This window comes from Mycteria americana, chromosome 2, assembly GCF_035582795.1.
Source record: "Mycteria americana isolate JAX WOST 10 ecotype Jacksonville Zoo and Gardens chromosome 2, USCA_MyAme_1.0, whole genome shotgun sequence".
Taxonomy (NCBI): Eukaryota; Metazoa; Chordata; class Aves; order Ciconiiformes; family Ciconiidae; genus Mycteria; species Mycteria americana.
Window position 1 is genome coordinate 10,978,646 of NC_134366.1, and position 20,039 is coordinate 10,998,684.

Consider the following 20,039-nt stretch of genomic DNA (forward strand, 5'->3'; position numbering starts at 1 on the left):
AGATGAGGGAATCCAGCCTGGTGGTTCCCTGTACCTGCTACATCATGGTAATTAATAATCAAGGTATTGGACATTGGGCACGCAGTAAGGAAGAGACCTTGCTCTGAAAACTTTACAGCCTGAATGGGCTGGGTAGGAGTACTGAATTTATACCCTGCAAATAAGCCATTTTACAACAGAGGAATTCTGCGGTTCCACCTCTCCTGAGCCAAAAAAGCCACAGCTGACACAGTTTTTCAGTCTGCTCTCCTGACTTGTGGTCTGATAACAGGTTTCTAAGACCATGTTTTAAATTAAGGGCAGGTGCCAATACAATATATCGTTGTGCCACTGTATATAATAAAGATGGCTGCCTTCCTCCGTTTCTTGGAGGTTATTTGCATTCCTAATCAGAGACAGAATTTGGCTGAGCAAATTTGGGAGTCCCCAGGATGAAGCAGAAATTTCAGCAGAAATTTAATTGCTTGAAATGTATCAAGTTGCCATATTTTGTTTATTTCCTGAGATTCAATTACGGAAATTGCCAGTCTGCAACTCCAAACTGCATGACAACTGTTGAACTTACAGTCTCACAAGGATAATCACCCCAGAGCACAACAACACACACATTGCTCCACTACCAGAAATGAATATAAGCTGCCAGTAATGGAAAAGGGCAGAATAAACTCCACACCTCCTTTATTCTCTGACTGGTATAATAAAGATGTCATTCTATTGTCTCCTGGGTGGGATCTTTTGCCACCTCAGTTGTTACAAGTTTTTTCTAGACACGTTGGGTACAAATATGGTTTCGCTTCACAAAATGTCTCTGTGCCCTCACCAGTCTGTTCATCCTTGTCAAATCAGGATTTCACACATTGTTTTCTGCACATTCCCTAATCTTAGTGAAAGTTTCATTTCCCCAGCCCATTGCCATTGGCTATTAGTCTGGCACAAAATTCGAGCTCAAAATGAAAAAGATAAAACAGAGAAAAGACAGCAGACACAGCTACTATTGCTCTGCTTTCTCTTGTCGCAGCTAACAAAATATGCTTAATAGCACCATTGTGTCATTGGTGAGCCAGAGAGACAACCAGGTGTATCTTGTCATGCCCTATGAATATTACCTGTTCCTGAAACAGTCTATACCCACCCACTAGTGTTTCCAAAGTTCACCATGGCAATAGACAGAGGAACTTGTCATTGTCTAATGGATACAAAACAGCAATAACAACACGGTATTAGCCACTGTGGCTATTACTGACCAACAAGGTCACAGACAACACCTGCATCTGCTCCAACCATTGACTGTTGAAACCAAAGGCTAAAGTCTTAAAATTACATTTAAATATTTCACACATTAATAACTATTTTTTTTTTATATTATGGCATCCTCATAAGATCTTAGTTATCTAAGAGACTTTTAGCTTTTTTGCCTACTTGTTATCAGCAAAGAAATTGAGCTTGTTTAGAAAAGAGATGAGATTATTTTGCATGAAAATACGTTTTAAAATGTAATGAAATCCTGTCAATTTGTTTAAAAATTTTATTGGCAGATTCTGGCTTCTATGGGTGAAAAACTCTCTTCTCTGGTTTCAAAAAGAATGATTTTTCTTTTAGCATTAAAATTTGCATGCCAATATACTTTGCATATAATTTACATACCATACTGTATCACAACCACTTCGTTTCTTATTGTAAAATCCAAGATCAGCTCCTAGCATTTCATAGCTAGGATTATTAAAACATTTTGTTAAGTCAAGTCTGAAGATAAGCTTTCATCCTGATGCTCCTGGAATTGCCTACGAATGGACAGGAAAGGTGAGTGCCCGGTTCAGGCACTGGATTTGGCTTTGGGTCCAGTCCCAAATTTCCCACAGGCTTGTTTTCAAATTTGGACGTATTCACTTAATATCTTTATAATTCATATGCTTATTTGTAAAATAAGAAAAACGATAATTTTTATTCCCTTTCTTTTCTAATCTTGTCTCTTTGAGTGATTATCTGTAATCACTCAAAGGCACAGTTTTCCTGTCACTGTAGGTGTGGGCAAGTACCCAGTGAGATCCCAATCCTGTCTAGAAAGCATTACTGTAATGCCCCTGTTAATCAAAACTACTCAGCCTTTTTTCATTTAAATGATTTATGCAAAGAAATACCAATTTGCTACAGAACGAATTTCTTCATAGATCCACACAAGTTTTAGGGGAATTTTGAATAGGGAATTTTTTTCATGTCAAAAACATGATTTTTGGTTAAAATTCAGGTGACAGAAAACTTCACCGCTATCTACAGTTTAGTGTCACAGCACTCCTATGGGAAACCAAAGTTCAAGCCTTCGCCCACTTGACTCAGAATAAGGATCTTGGTATGAACCAGGAGCTATGTTGAACACCTACCAGTACCAGGTTCTCATAAACTACCTGGAATATTAAAATATCTACATAAAATGAAAAAATTCCTGGAGGCTACTACCCAGTGTAGCTGATGAGGTTTAGCCCACATAGAAGAGCAGTGCAGAAAATCAGGCTCTCCCTCCTTCTGCATGAGGACCTACACCTCCACTCTATTCTGGGTCTCTGTTATTGTGCTTCTATCATGAAAAGCTAGGAAAAGACTTGATTTAATCCAAATGGGAAACCAGAAACGCTCCACAATATCAAAAAGCTCTGCAGCACGCAGAACCACATCTTGCTGAGCACTGGTAGATGTATACGTGGTACTTTTGTGGGGAAAATCAGAGCACACATCGTGAAGCTGCCCGTGATACTTCAGTAGCGTGAAGTAGCAGGTCCCTGCAAGAAGGTGACTGGAAATGTGACCCAGGACCACAGCTGAGGGCCACGAAGCACCTGAAGTATCTTCCTTACTTGTGGTGAGAACCCAAGGACATTATTTAATACAAAGTATCTTAAGCAGCCAAAATATGTTGCAGAGGTTAGTGGTGTGAGAACTCACACGGTATTGGATATATTGCCTACAAGTAGCGCTGCACTGCTTTTCTCCAGATACTACCTTGAGATGTATTACGGCTTAATGCCATCAATGATGGTAAGGATGATCAATAGATCATCATCATCATCATCTCTCTACTTGAGACAAACTCAAATCAGCATTTCAGTAGAAGCTTCTATAACTGATTTGATCTTTTTTTCCTAAATAGTAATCTATTGTAGCCAAAGTTGCTTGTTATATATACGAAGAATTCCCAATTCTTTCCATGATGAAACAATTATTATTTACACTAAAATTAATAGCAAAATGTGTAAGAAGGTGAAGCGAATCAAGAAGAACTTGGATCAAATAGTGCTGCCTGACCTCAGCACAGACTGCTGCTGTTCTGCTGCCGAACACGACGAACTTCACAGAGTCAATTTAGTGTCTGGGGGAAAGGCAAAGAGAAAAAAGGCAGCTCTGGTCTAAGCACCGCTCAGTCAAATGGGTAACAGTTAAGAGGGGCCATTAATACTCTCAGGTAGCACTAGAAGAATGGGCAACTCTTTCTTTTAGGAACAAATAATGGGATTTCCCAGAAAATATCTAACTACCTTACATTATCTCACACCTGCGTGCCAGACACCTGTACAATGCCGAACATCCATCTGCTATACATGCCACATGCATTTTTTTTTTCTTTTTTTAAAGCTTGGCAAAGGAGTTGATTAGGAAGATAAAGTCTCTGAAAAACATTTTGGACAAAGATACCAGCACAGATTGTACAGTAAAAGATATCAGATCTGCCAATACATGCACACCACACTCTGCAGGCTGCTTACACTTGCCTCTCAATGATTTATTGCACAAATTACTGGAATTCTCAAATAGTACAAGCCATATCTCCATATTTCTGTTTGGTATAGATTTGATAATGAAAGGATGCAACCTCCTCAACAAGCACTATTTGTATTCTAGCTATTCTCTTTTCTTGGTCAGTAAGAATATCCTTTCTTTCAGAGCAGCCTCTGCTTATCTTTCCTTTCTGCTCTCTCCTGCTACAGGCAATATAGCTGAATGCTGCTGATATGACTTTTGTCCAGTTCCAAATCTAAAAAAGATACCTTTTGTACGACAGTTTCTCCAAGAATTAAATAAACTCGCTGATGGTATTTCGAGTTTTAAAAGGACTGAGTCACCCATTGCTTGTGTGTGCACAGCGATGAGTAGCTAGATGAAACCGCCTAGTGTCCAGTGGCACTCACAACTCTGCTAGGAACATCTCAGAAAACACAACACTTTCCCACGAAACGATGTGCTTATATATATATGTGGTTATTTGTAAGATCAGGACCTTCATGATTTATTTCATTAAAAAAAGGTCATAAAAACCCCAAGAAGTACAAGGATAGACAAGAGATTATGGACAACTAGTTAAATAATAATAAAACCCCAAAAAAGCATGCCAAGGCAAGCACTTCTTTTAGGAGGCAATGCGAGAGGACCAGATTTTCTCGCTAGTGTAGACAAAACCAGTATCAAGAGTATTTTAACAGACAAGTATATTAATTGAACATATTAACAGATATAGAAAACATACTACTCTCACTTTTTTTATAAGCTATGATACATTTTATTCATTTGATCTATGTTTTTTGTCAAGAACCTATTATGTTCTCCAGCTGGTAACTGCCTGACTCTTCCGTTCAGTCTGCAGCACACAAAATAGAAGTCAGCTCTTCAGGTTGTGCGTATGCACGCACAGATACATAGATACACACACAAAACTCTAAAGCATCATACTGCACTTATCTTCTTCCCATTTTTAGATCATACATATTTCATTAAGCTTCATGCAGAGTGTCTTCTGATTTATGGTAATTGTCAACAAAAGCAAAAAAATGCCGACAATTTTAACCCTGCAGTACTGAGGATTTAAATGGGATAAAATTAAAATGTTTAGGGGGAAAAAAAAAAGGCACAACACCCCAAGCCACTAGGAGCTTGACCCTTGAGATGTTGTCAATTTTTTATTTTATTTTATTGTGTTTGTTGTCTGTAGAAGCAGATGCCAGCAGCAACATCTGATGTACCGGACACCTCCAGTGTTATCCCAGCATGCTCATGGCCTGGAGGACTTGGAGTGAGACTAATTTCCATATCAAACCCAATTTAGATGAAACATCTTGGTTTAAAAAAAAAAAAAAAAAAGCCAGCGCATCAATAGCCCCTTGATTAGATTTTCATCTCCTGAGCAGACAAATATGAATATTTATTACCATGAATGCAGATTTCCCTCTTTCCATTGCTCTGATCTTGAATATTACCCACTGCTAATTTTTATGAAAATTTGGGCAACATAATGTTTTCACATAAACTGACAGTTCTTGAGATAATCCCGTTATTGTTCGGTGGGAAATGACAGTTTCCGCTTATTCATGTGTTAACGAGGGATTAAATATTGTTTTTCATCACCGTAATCTAAGATGGACTGGAAATTAAAATTCGAACATTGTGCATTAGCAGAGCTTTGAGGACCAGAATTTGTTTGCATTCACTTAGTAAAGATCTGCAAATTAACAGTTTAACAATCAAGCAAAATCCGTATGATAAAAACAGCACTGAGGTTTGTAAAATGAAGTCATTACTCTACCTGCTAAAGGTAAAGAGCCAGAGAGATAAATAGTTCGCAAAATGACATCCCTTTGCAAGAGCAAAGTGCACGGTGAACCGTTGTCAGCTGCAATGGTCCTCGGGCATTAATGGAGTAGGTCATTCTTCTGTGGCACAGAATCATGTCCCTTTTCCCTGTCACAGGTTCTGATACTCAAACACACATACTCAGCTCACATTGAAAAATTGCTCTATGATAGATCTATCCATAGCGCTAAAAGCAGTCATACCAACCCAGGAGCTGTTTGCATGCATGCCGACGTGCTGTGCTCACACCCTATCCAGGTCTTGGCGTGCACCACTTAGACACGTATAATTCTTCACTGAAACGGGTATTTTACTGGAGCTGCAGTATATAGCTATAAAGGATCAGTTATCTCCCCCATGCTTGTGCCTAACGCCCAGCAATGCGAATCAGAGATACCCACATGTACCAAAGTGAATGTAGAGACCTATCTGTGACATTCTGCAGTTCATGAGCCATTATATTGCTGTTTCTACAGAAGCTTTGAGTTACAAACGCAGTAGATTTGCAATTCTATTAATAAAAAACTTTTTCCTTTGATACCAGTCAAAATGCATACAAAACTAAAACTATGCTTAGTCAAAGCAACTCAAACATCTGCCTAACTAAATCTTAAAACGATGTCATCAGTATAAATCTTGCTGATTCATGGAAAAAAGAAACAAAACTGAGCTTCAATGAAATTAATTTAATAGGAATCCTTGTGCTTAAATTTAGAACCTTGTTGAAAGTATTTTGACTCAAATATGATTTTATATGTATAGTACATAAATCCTTGCATTCCGAAGGATGCTGAAGTGATGGACATGCAGCAGCACTACAGCAATATTGCCTCTAAGGGTGGAAACTTAGCGATGTACGGGTGCAAAACCATTCTGGGCAGGATGAAAGAAAATGTGCTACCAAACATTCAGCTTTCCCAGAAAGCAGGTCTGATCTTAAGTTTTACAGCCTAGTACTAAAATACCTACAATAAATGGCACAGGAATTCTTGTAACTATATATATATATATAAAAGGGCTGAGTCACTACCTGCGGCTGAAGCTTTAATTCTAGGGAAAACACGTGTGTTAACACCTGTGCTCCAAAGCAGTCCACAGTGAAGCTGCCTGTTACAAATAGTCCCTGGCCTGGATCATGCTTAGACTTAGAAGAAAAACAGCCTAGAAGAGTACTAGTTGGCATGGGACAACATGTGAGTGACCATGCCAACAATTTAATAGTACGGACGAATGTGGGACCATGACAGGCTCTGTGCCCTCGTCTTGTTTATTTTACTAATGCTGATGTAGCTATTAGGCCCCTAATTCCAGGGATTCACATGGAAAGGTTGAACGTCTCACAGCTTGAATCTTAGCCGGAGACACTTATTCTCCTATGCCTACAGAACGAGAGCAGAGGTCCTGGCGAGTGGCTTTCCATGTTGACCTGGAAGGGAACATATGCTGCCAGGGGCTGCTAGAGAGAGGGCTGAGGCACCAGGATCTGCCACCTCTTCCTCTCCTCAAACAATTAAATCTGTGTTCAAGATTGCTTGAAATCCATGTGTTCCTGCCAGGATCAAGTTCTTGCCTCTGGAAGAATCTCCCTTCTCAAACTTTCTGACCAGCTCTATCACTCAAACTTCAGACAGTTAAACAGAATTTAATCTTCATCTACAGCTTCCCCAGCCAACCCATTACACCACTGAAGATTTTGTTTTCCTTTGAGTCATAATGAACTGGCTGCTGGTGGAGGGAGGATGCTGAATTTCATGAATCAGTAAGATATCTAGTACAAACGATCACATTCTCCTATGTAAAGATCCTACATATCTTCTTTATGAATATATCAAATGCAGGCTGCAAAATCATAGGGTAGATAATAACATTGATTTTTAAGCAGAATTACCCTTCAGTTTGCTTTATGTAGTCAGTGCTAGTATCTAAATCTCTTTTCTCTACAGATCTATAATGGTTTGTAAGGGAAGCTCTGCTTTAAAAACAATAGCATGACACAGCCTAAACCCAAGACAAATACTTAAAACAAACATGTGTTACTTTTTTAATGGAATAATGTTAACAAAGACAAAAAGAAACAACACTGGTAGGATGCATAAGTTCCTGAAGCCACAAGGCAAACTGTATCTTGTTCCATTTTACATGATACTGAATAAAAATTGAATTGCTGTAGTTGCCATGGCAACTGCCACATCACTTGGCACTTCTGCTCCTTTAAATCACACAGTGCTACTGTAAAGGAATTCATGAACCAACATGACACTTGAATACTTGTGCTTTTTATACTGCTTCAGGAGGAAAACATAAATCAATATACACTGATAGTTGTCTCCGAAAATCAGGTTTGTTGTATTTTTTTTACGTAATCTCCTCATTTCCTTGTCGTGTTCTTTACAAATTTGTAAAGAAGGTGGAGGGCGTTGTCACAATCAGAGCACAAGAAAAGAAATTACTACTGACACCTGATTTCCAAACTGAAGCTGTGACCAGTCATTCAGATGTCAAAATACCTCTGCTATGCAATATTCAAATCAAATACAGGGTATAAACATTGGAACTTTGCCCCTCCACAACCAGAGACGGTGTGATATGTGACAGAAGATAGTCTCAGTAGCATCCAGGCATCTCTTTAACTCTAAACTTATCAGTAGCTTAAAAGGAAAGTAACTATATGCTTAAAGCTAAGCATATTCTAAATGTTTGCAGAGTTGGGGCCATGATTTGTATTGTTTTAGTATGTTCTGTATATAACATGCAGTCACAGAAGGTATATGACAAAATAATGCGGTAAAATAATATACATATTCATGCTGCATATTTTTTGTTTTTATTTTGCCATTTATTAACACTCTGGATGCAATTTATTTGAAAAGCAGCCCTCTAGTGGGCTATGTACTGTAATGAATAGTTAATAAATAGCATTAACATTATTTCTAAATATTAGCTAAAATGCATTTTGCAAAAACATACAAGATCTTAAATAAATGAGCCATACAGCTCCATCATTCTCTTTGGAGAAATTTAATGTTCTGTTTAGCTTTATTCCTTAAAGTTCTTGAAGCATTACTTCTAAACACTACTATATGACTAACTTCTGATTAGCATCACTTTACTATACATGTGTACTCACAAAACTGTAATAGTGAGATGTTATTCACTGCCAGTAAGACTCCATAAAAGTAGTATATTACTAGTAGCATTCTGTGTAAAATGTGATCTATGAATTTTTAAGGGTTACGCATCTTTAGAATCTATAATTTGTGTGTGGGATAAAGTAAATCTTCCTCATTGTGCCTTCACCAAGAATATTTCTAAGATTGTATTCCTTAAAGTTTACATTTAAATATTGTTTTTCTCATTTGTGTATATAGCCTTCAAGTTACATGCCTTAAAGCAAAGAGCCCATCTGTGACCTGACGCATACCTTGCCCATAGCAATGTATGTTGCTCCAAAACACCGTCCTCCTGGAAATCGCTGTTCAACTGCTAATCGACACAGCCACAGTGATCAGCAAAAGCCAACAGCGAGAGCTGTCTGCAGGATTTCCAATCACCGATCTCAAGTAACAGGAAAAAATGAATTTGTTGATCCCTAAGCCATGGGTTTTGTAGGAAAAGATGCTGAAAGCAGGCTCATGGGAAAGCCCTCCCTGGTGTCCCTTGGTCTAAGAACACTTACACTTTAATGCAGAGCTGTGTTCCCTCATATGCGCCCGTGCTTGGTTTCAGCCTAATTAGTTCTGGTAAGAGGAGGGCGGGTTTCAATGGAAGTTGAAACTTACCTGTGACTTGGGCTAAAACTTGAATATTTATGCATGCGCAGCTGCTGTTCCTACACCGTGGTCAGTATCAGAGCTACCTTAGCTAAGTGGTCTTGGGTACAGCGTCCTTTTCCGTCCCAGTGTACCTCTGGGCGCAATACCCGCTCCAGATCAGGAGCATTCGCTGATTGCCAAGATGCCACTGTGAGAAAGGCAGCTGGAGTAGATCCCACATCAACTTGGTCTTTACAAGGCAAAAGCCAAAGCCAACCCTTAGCATTCTACCTAGTAGTCGGAGAAGATCAGAAAAAGGCTGACACCTTATTCTTCAGCAATTGCAAATGATTTGTCAAGTTCTATACTCGCTCTGATTTTTTATGGAGTTCCAATATCATTCTGGGTCATATCTGGATACACAGACATTAATGACAAAATTTGGCAACATTAAGGAAGATAATAAGTTAGAAATCTGACTCCTGCCTCAGAGAGGCTTGCACATCACTGGAAAGTCTGTCTTATCATGTCCTCTAGCTTCACTAGAATTTTAAAATGCAGATTTCTTTTCTTTATTGTAGTAACATCACTTCATGCAACATCAACATAATTCTACACCTATCAAAATATCTCTAAATGATAATATCCTGAAACATGTCAAAATATCACTGCTCTATTTTAGAACATCTAGAGGTACAGCAAAGTGTTCATTTCACATATATTTTAGGTTATTTCCATTTGGTTTAGAAAACCATTCTAATTCTTATGTCTGCCATATGAGAACCACGATTCAAATTCTACAAACAAAGTTACACCATTCCAGTGATGAGTGTATTTTGTGTAGGTCTACTGGGGAATTGGAAGAGTTCATTTAAAATAATGTATTCCAGGGTGGGTGCTGTTTCACCAGTTCGAGACAGAAACAGTGACATTCCCTCAGTTTGTTTCAGGACTTGATTCAGATCATTTATTATTCAAATCACAGCCTCTTAGCCTCCAAAACCTGATTTGAATCATTACGCTTTCTTGAGCCACTGGAAAGCCTGACCTGTTATATTGGGATTGTTGTTGAAAACAAATTTCAGCCAAAAGCTAGATAAACAGTTATTTTTCCATGCCATAGTAACTGCATTTGAACCATTATTTGAAATTTTCTTAAACTGGAGCTGGACTTGAACCAGACAAACTCTGGTCACAGACAAGCTCAGAGTGGAATTGAACTAAAAAATACTGCTCTTTTATTATAATTCAAAAGTGCTTACATGAAGAGAAAGAAGTGGTTAAGTTCCTAACGGATGTGGAAGGAACTCCAGGTTACTCAGTGACCTCTGTGCGGGGCCGTGGTTTGTGGTGCCTGCTGAGCTCCCTTGGGCTGGAGAGCAGCTCCTGGGCACAAGTCCAGTTGGACTAACTTTTGCATGGGACTGGGGCTCCCGAGCCCGCTGAATCCTGAACTCGGCAGGAGTTAGATGGAGCCATGCTGCTGGTAAGGAGGCTTTCCCTCCATGTGAGACCAAAAGCTGCCCCCGAGATCTCCTAAGGGTGCTCAGCTATGCAGAACAACAAGTTTAACTCCTGTTTCTGCGAAACTCAGTGGTCCACATCAAGTTGGGAGCTAGGAGAATGGGGTTATGGGTCCTGCTTAAATGCTGTTTAGCTCTTCAGGCTTTTTACCAGTACTATGCCTCTTACGGTGTTATGCAAGTATATGCATAGATAACACAAAACTTACATTCATACCCTCACATGCACTCAACTATAGGAGGTTCTTGAACTTCTGAAGATGACCTTAGGACTTCAGAGATTTATTTCATGTGTGGGAGATCAAAAGAAAATACCTCAAAGACAACAGCAGTTTCACCGTATCTGAATAACCAAGGTGTGAAAAGCTCATGATGAATTTGTTTGGCACAAACATCATGTATGACAATGACTCAAACAAATCTTGGAGGGCTACCGTATAGGAGTTTTAGAGCTGTTACAGGTGCTGGAAAACTCCAAACAGAAAATAAACATCTTAGGACATATAATTCCAGAGGTAGTCAGTACTACAGCAATGCACACATCCTTGGGATTTCAGTATGGCTGTTGGTTTTCTCTCCAGCAGAGTTATTCCTGGTTCTCTGGTATAACAGCCTTCTTACAAACAAGACAGGTGCCAAAACAATTAGCACCTTAAAAGTAATACACAGCACATCAAACTCCAATCCAACTCTCTGGATCCCTGGGCCACTGAATATTTTGCTGGCAAATGTTAGATGTTGAAAGGATGTGCTGTGGAAGTGCCAGTAAGGGTCTGTTCCGCAATAACCTGAAAGAAGCTCTGCTTACCCACAGTCCAGACAATGCTTTGCGCTATATCATCCAAACCTTCCCATGAAATGTATAGAACTTTTAAGTCCATGTACTGACACATGAGCAGCTTTTGACGTTGCAGCTAAGGCACTCATTTGTAATCCTGCTAAAGCAGAGCCTACCCTAAGTTGACCCAATGCAGCTACCCTCAGCTGTATCCAAAAAACTCACTGAAGATGTGGAAATCTTTTACACGACATAAAGATGATGAACTGTATTGTAGCTCTGGTAAACTCCAGACCCGTGTTGTTAATGACTACACAGCACATGTTTATGCAGTGACATAAAAGGAATTCATCAGCCCTCCCCGGACTTGACTGAACGGCTCAGTAGGCTTGGTGTGAATTTTATAATCTGTTGTTGCTTTTGAAATGCTTTTCCTAAGATAGACAGAGAGAGATTCAGGAGCTCTGAGGAGCATTTCTCTTCCCCAGAGAGAAAGAGACAGTTTCCTTCTACCACACCCAAGGCCTGGGTAGTCATTGGTGTCTACATATTTCTTATTGAGGCACAAATCCTGTTATCATAGATCAACACCTAAAACAGATTCCACTGTCCAGAGCAATACGTGAATTATTGCTGAGCTTAGAACAGTTCCTGCATCTGTTTATACAGCTGCTCCATTTGCCACTAGTATCTCAGCTGTATTTCTCTTGAGCTATTTCAGATATGAAACTTGCCATGCAAAATCAATCCTTTTTATTTTACAGTCCTGCAAGTGAAGATTATATATCCATTAACTTTGTCATGAATCTGACCTACTGTCCAAACAAAATGGCCATTTATCATTCTGAAACTAAAGAGTTTTTTCTAAGTACTTTTGATTTGAGCATCTTGACTTTGATTTACAGTTACCATTACATATAATTCCATTCCTACAGTGTGAAGAAAAAGAAACCCTTATTCAACAAAAGGCTCCTTCATTATGTTAAAATATATACTATCTATTATTTCAACACTGTTAAACACCAGGATGAATCAAAAACAAACTGCAAAACTGGATTAACATAGTTAGATTTAACCTGAAATAGCCTGAATCTGATACCCTATCAACAAAGACACAGCCTGGTTACAGGACTCCATTATTTTTCATGTAGGTGAGACTGCAGAAATATATTCATTATGTACACAATCATATCTGATAAGACTTAGAAAGGGGAATGTACACAGCTGGGAGAATTCACATCCAACAAAATATATAAGCAGCTGAATAAATGTTCTTCCATCACCTTAATGTTCCAAACCACTTGGTTCTTTTGCTGCTGATCACCATATCTCAGATGTAGCCTGGAATATATTTAGCCTGAAATGTCTGCTCCCCTTTGGTTAATTCATTTTCGCTTTTTGCCTTCTAAAAATACATATGTGGCAAAGTGTAAAGTACAACCTTCTGTCAAAGTCTTTATTAATCCAAGTAGTATCACCAGAATTTTTAAAAGCTATGATAGCCTAAATATATGGGAGGTGAGTTCTGCAGTGACTTTTACTAAACCAAGCACAAGAACCAGACTGGGGAGATCTCTAGCCTAAGAACTTGTCCGTTTTTTCCAGTTCTATTAGCTGGTCTTAAAAAAAGCTAGGAAGTCCTCGAGGCTATATCTCCAGTACATCCTTAGACTACCATGGTTACAACAACCCTATTACTACAACGTGGATTAATGATGCATTTAACAGGTGACAACTTCTTGCATTTCAAATATCCAAAAGTGCTTTCTTTCTCCATTGACCACATATAACAATTCATTTAACAGTAAGCATCTGAAGTGGGCTTTCATTTTCCAGCTGCCTTTTAAGCCAACTGGAATCCATTCAATGACTGGAATCGGACAAAATATACGGAGGTATTTCATTAGCATGAGGAGTCCTGTGGGGTAAAATTTTACTGAATGTGGCTTCCGTAGTCTGCGCCACAGTCCTGGTTCTCCTGTTATTTAGCAGAAACCAGGGCTTATGGATAGCACAAATGCAAGCTTCACTCTGGCTTGAAGTCAGGACACGGCCCGAGGCGCACATCCACGCTCCAGGATACACTTCCCAGCTCTTGAGGTTATGCATCCTTGAGAACCTCAACTAGTTAAATCAGCTCCAGTTAAGGAGAGGTGCTGGCTTTCATTTTCTGGTGATTTCACCTATGTTTGTTTCCAAATTCTAATTCTTACAGCTTTGATCTCAGTAGGTCTCAGTGTTGGTACCTCTTCAAGACCAAGTCTTTTAATAATCTGAATAAAGCTACACAAGGAACCTCGGAAATCCTGGCAAGTTCTTAGGCATGAACTGATAAAAATTAGAAATATAAAAAATGAAAATCAGTAAAAAAAGAAAAAAAAAGTAAATTCTTTCAGTATATTACAAGTTCATAATTCATTATTCTTAATACTGAGAATAATGTAATCACAAGAAAAAGGCATTTGTCTAGCCCTGTACGCATTCACCACTAGCAAAATTACTTAAATGAAAAGGAAAAAAAAAAAACTGTGTACACAAAATTAGCACGAGAATTAGCAATCAACTGTAGTTCATACAAGGTTCTTCGCAGATAGCATCATCTTTATTAATAAATGATGAAGTGCTTAGTGGAGTTTTTGCTTAGTGATATCACCATAATAACAGACACATGTTTTATTTATGTTTCAAGTTACATCCAAAATAAGCAAGTCATTCACTGTCAGATTCTCTCTAACATCTGAAGACTCTTTACCCCAAATTTAAACTTTCATTGATCTAGATGAGATAGTACTCCATCGAAACCAAGGGGAGTAATACGATGACTTCAGTTGCTGTGCTCATCTTTGGGGATTTTGTTCCTGTGATACAACAAAGCAAAAAACTGCATTTCTTAAAGCTGGCTGCACTTTTCTCATAAGGATGGTATTTTTTTCTCTGTGGGATACAGTGCTATTTGTGCAGCAGATTGTATTTTGACAGATGCAACTGTATCATAAAAAGGCCCTTAGCACTATCAGACTGGTAGCTCACAAACGTTCATGAGCTCCAGGATTTCTTAAAAAAAACAACAATTAAAATGTTTTTGAGAATGTAAAATGCCCCCAAGCCACTTACCTCCCCCACACCAGTCTGCAGAATTTTCAGTCCAGTTGTTTTTTCAAGCTTCTCTTTGTTTATGGCTGTAAGGAAAATTGAGATTGAGTGAGTTATGGGAAAGCTGCAATATGCACAATTTTGCAGCACTTACAGTATAAACAACCTTCTTTCCTCCATCAATAAATTCATGACAGTTCCTACCTATGCCATCTATGGAATATCTTTCCCTGATAGCAACTCTGCTAGTCAGTTTTTGGAATGCATAGGTACACCATTAATTGTTCATTATTACGTGAAAAAGAAAGCCAAACTAATTCCCAGTTCCCTTGTATAGACAGTATCACACAACTTTAACACATATACACAATATGTTTGGAAAGTTCTCTTCAGTGGAAACTTCCCACTGTCTTCCTTGCAGTGAAGAGCAGGGCAGCACCTCACCATTACAACAGCACTGTCACTGCGTAGGACATTTTGCAACAAATGACAGACTGTTACCTAGCAGGTAAGATCACAACATCGGGATGCAATGTACAATATTTTACTTTTCAAAATTTGGATTTTCCCCATTCATCAGCTTCTATATCAGTAAAAGCATTCAAAACAAAAATAAAGTAATCCAGCATAAAACAGCTAAATGCAAAATAGAGGCAGTAATCACTAAGACTACATCTATACTTGTAACCCAAACATGTCAAGGGCATGAACTTGAGCACTGTCTTACCATTGCCCATAATTTAAATCATTGCTATGGTCTTCACATGATTTTGGTGTCTGCTCACTAGTATTCTCACAAAACAATGCCCAACCACAGTTCTGGGGACAGCACAAGGATGAGATTATTCCCAGCTGGGGATATGGGTCAGGTTATTCTGTTTTGGCTGGGAAGACTTTAACATTCTAGATGCCAACCGTGTCAGTTGGACTCATGGCCAAAACCCAGGCACCTGGCTCAATTTATTTATGAGTAGAAATGAAGCCTTGCAGCCTTGTTAAACTCTCCTCCCTTTGGCTGTCTAGTCATTGACTATGTAATCCCAGTGAGTCATCTAGGTTCTCTCTGCAGTCAATGGAAAGGGATGGACATTTAATAGGATGAGTCACCCCACGTATCTCACACACATCTGCAGGCACCTATCTCTTTCCTCTGATTACGGACACAATTTGGATAGACTCAGCTTCTCAATTTAAGTTGCCTAAAGGAAACATTCCTACCAGAAAGGACAAGAAGCATGCTAGAACATACTGTACACTGTAAATTTACATAAAAATACTTAAAGGAATTAATATATTTTTCTTGAATTTGTGAAAAATACTCTTTAATTGCTGCTGTTTGAAACATATTCAAAGCAGTTCAGATTGCAGCAGACAATTCTCAGAAGCAATATTGTTGTGAACAAATACTTTATTTACTTTGTCCAAAGTCCAACACAAATGACTCACGTTTATTTCAGAGGTGAGTCATATCATTAGGGCTCAATCTCACCTCATATCCAAAATGTGGAAAGATTTTGGTAAGAGTTTGTATGTGCAAAGACTCAAGAAGTGAAACCTCAAGCAATTCTAATACAGAGAAGCTTTTCTGACTGCGTTCAGCAAGGGTTGGATATTACCCATGATTTAAATGGAGAGGAAAGCTCTGTCCACCTTTTAGACCCACACTACTTTATTTTTGCTTCTTTTTAGTTTGCTACCGATTAAACAGATAGGAACATGAAGTCCCAAGCTAAGAAAGCTTAAATGCATATTTCACTGGGTGACAGCCTAAAAAACACATACAATACTCACATACTTAATACTTATGCCAAGCTTTACATGTTCACAAACATATTTATTCCATCCAGACTCACAGGGACTACATGAGAAGGAGAGTTGCCTGGACCATGCTATTTGAGGCTACATTTTCACTGTGTTGTATATGTCCTGCAGTATGAATTTCCAAAACATAAGTAAATCTTTGCCAACAACCTTGATTTTCAGCCTTCAGACGGACTCTGGACAACGTTGCTTCACTGATGGCTGATGACCTGCCATGTCACATAACAACATTCTCCCTTTTGGATGTGCCATTTCATTGCAAAGGTGTGCCGTGCTACCACACTGACCGCCTCACACCCAGCATACATGTCAAAGGCAGATTTATAACAAATGCAAAAACTTAGGAGATTTATAAGAACAGAAAGCTCCACAGCCTCCTTCAAAGAAACTGAATGGTCCAACAAATGATTCTTTGGTAGCTTAGGATAAAAAGAACTGCACAGCAGAGTAGCTGCAAAATAAATGGGTATAAGTAAACAACAAGGCTTAAATCCCAGTGTGCAATTTCCTACCACATGAACAGTTAATAGAAAATACTGTGTCTGCTGAATCACTGAATTTTATAATTACTATTACATATTTGACCTCCTTTTTATAGGTTTCCTGCAGACTTTAATTATTGAAGCTTTGATATTAAAAAACAAAAAAAAGTTTACTTAACACCCCCCTTTCCCCCTTGATATTGGCTAAAACACAAAGGACAGCTCTGACAGCCATGCTAACGTAAACCCTGCCAAAATTAGGAGGCATGAAGGCACGACGTGTTATTGATTAAATCATAACCTGAAAATGGTCAAGCTCAGGCACTGTCAGATTGCGGAGAGAGACACAGCAGACAGTCTCCGGCATGTTCATTCCAGGCGTGTACAGGAGCGTGTTTTAGCTAACCTTGAACTCCACAAGCAGTTCAGGAAGGTCAAGAAATTCTGTCAAAAACAGTGGTGCTGAAGCTGAAGCATCAACTACATATCAAGCAGCTGCTTCAAGCTGCTGAACAGTGAATATCACTACTTTTTTTTTTTCTATCTATAACGGTAATTGAGAATTTAAGACAATAAAACATAGTAAATAGCCTATAGATAGATGAGGAAGAAGTGGTGGGAAAATAAATTCAGATATTAAGAACAAGCTACTAATCTGTTGAAAGTTGGCCTAAATTTTTTTAAAGCATTTTAGTGTACTACCTGCTAGCTTTTATTCCAATACAAATAGACAGCAGATGATGTTTCTGTTGCAAATTTTATGAACTGGAAATTATAATTCTGGGTAAGGTGGTATATTGCACATTCCACCAAAGTTGATTTTTTATGGCCACAGCTTAAAGTCCTGAAATACTAGTGGAGAACTGACAAACTCATCAGCAAAGAGGCATAATAAAAACAGCTATTCAAAAGAAAGCAAAAAAAAAACCCAACCCAACCCAGTTAGCAACATATAAATCCCTTTTTTAATCTTCCACTGAAACAAAAAGGGCTTCCAAACACACAAAAAAGGAGGCCTTTAAATTAAATTCACTAGATGAAGGATATGCAAATTACCTGAAGAAGCGGAGCCCTATAATGTTCTCAAAATTCTGCAATAGCCTATTTAATTAGTATTTTAATTTATCAGAATAATTCTTTGCACTTGACAATTTATGCAGTATTCCATATAATTAAGCACGTAGCTACAGTGGAATAATTTTGCCTACTCTCTGTATACCAGTTATTTTAACCTGAAAGAATCTGTGGAAGTCTCTTCTGTGATCTAAATTACAATGGGGACAACTTAATGGCTTTGCTCTATTAGAGAGCACGATGAGGGTGTTACTGAGCGTTTAAGGGTAGGGATTGTCACTGTTCGTAGTCTTCACTAACCTGAGGGAGGTCTGATGTGTTTTCTGAGGGCTAACATTTATTTCCTTTAGCAAAGTTATCTGTCAGTGGCATAGTCAGGAATTTGAGTGTCTAGTTTTGTAGTTGGCAGGTTTAACCTTAGAGTCCATCGGTTATTAGGAGAAGCAAGTTATACAGGGCTCCGAGCAGACCTCCAATCTCATTATAGCACTTCTGGAAGAAGGGAGCCCTGAAAAATGAGTGGTTTACAAAGATTTGCCATAAAGCAGGTTGCCAAGCACAACCGCACCCTCCAGCTTACTCGTGGGAGCACACACTGGCACAAGCGGCACGAGGGAATGATTTCTGCAGGAGGCTTGCTGGGTCTGTCTCCTGGGCTGCTGCAGGATTTACCTGCTCCAGAGAAGAAACCATCCTTAAATATGAAAAGTAGATGTGGGAAGATGGTGTCACTCACAAGGAAACCTTATTTTTCTGCTGTGAATCTGACTTGGAGGGTGTGCTGTATTTAATTAAATGTAGAAAAAAAAGTACTTACAGACATATGATTCCCCTGACCTCTATTACATGCTCATTTTAGAATGAGCCAATTCATGCCCTAGGCTCACTAACTATATTGACTGGAGGTCCAGTCAATAAAGTGATGGAGGGCAATTAATTCAGATTTACTGTAGGTTGTTAGATGAATTCTGCAACAACCGTCTTCTTCCCAACAGCTTTTTGCAAAGCTCCTTTCACAGAGCCACATTCAGAAGAATTTCATTTATTTTCCCCTCTTTGAGGAAAGGAAAGGGAAAAGGAGGAAAGGAAATCCAGAGAGATGGTAAGTGTTTATAACAGCTTTTAACTTTTTAACACCTTTCCCAAATCTAACACAAGCAGATGTTGTATTTGTTTACATCAAGTTAGTCTTTGCTTTCTCCTCCCCTACAAAGAACCCCCAGATTATATGGAAAGCTACTTCATAGGGTGGACCCGAAAGGCTGCCTTTACTTTTGGCAGACCCAGGCACTGTGACATGCATATACACAGCAGATACTAAAACTATGGTCCCTTGCAATTCAATGAAAATGGACTCCCATAATATTTGGGGTCTCTCCCTGTTGAGAAGAACACAGTCCCAGAGTAACCCGGCCTTTGCACAGTCGATGCATCTCCTGAAACTGCTGAGGCATTCACACCACTAAATGAGAATGGGACGGAGGAAAACCACACTGTTGGTTCAGCACTCTTTTCCCCGCAGAACAACCTGATGTTACGTAGGTTTTCCCGCCTCGTTCACTTTCCTTTGCTGGAAGTAATTAAAAAGTACTTCAATGAACTTTGAATTAGATACTTAGGTACCACGATGTTCAGAAGAATAGACTTTCTGGAATACAACATAAACTCTCCCTGACTTTGGCCTATGTGTACAAGGGTGGAGACCCTGTGCTAGGCTCCCCCAGCCCTGGCACTCCTGCCAGGAGCTACAACCTGTGAATCTCCAACTCCTCTCCCTGGGCAGGAGTAGCATCAGGCTGCAAGTAAATAAGTCAAAAACACAACATGAGCATTCAAAATGCTCCAGCTTGAAACAGTAATGACTAACTCAAGTGGCCACATACAAGGAGAAGAAGGATCCCTT

At 39.0% G+C, this 20,039-nt stretch overlaps 1 protein-coding gene across 1 annotated transcript in view; it reads right to left on the reverse strand.

Moving 5' to 3' along the window:
- PTPRN2 (protein tyrosine phosphatase receptor type N2) overlaps positions 1 to 20,039 on the reverse strand; it is a 679,248-nt gene that overhangs the window by 230,805 nt on the left and 428,404 nt on the right. The window contains 1 exon segment of the mRNA XM_075495417.1: positions 14,781 to 14,845. Within this exon segment, the coding sequence (XP_075351532.1) occupies positions 14,781 to 14,845 (65 nt within the window).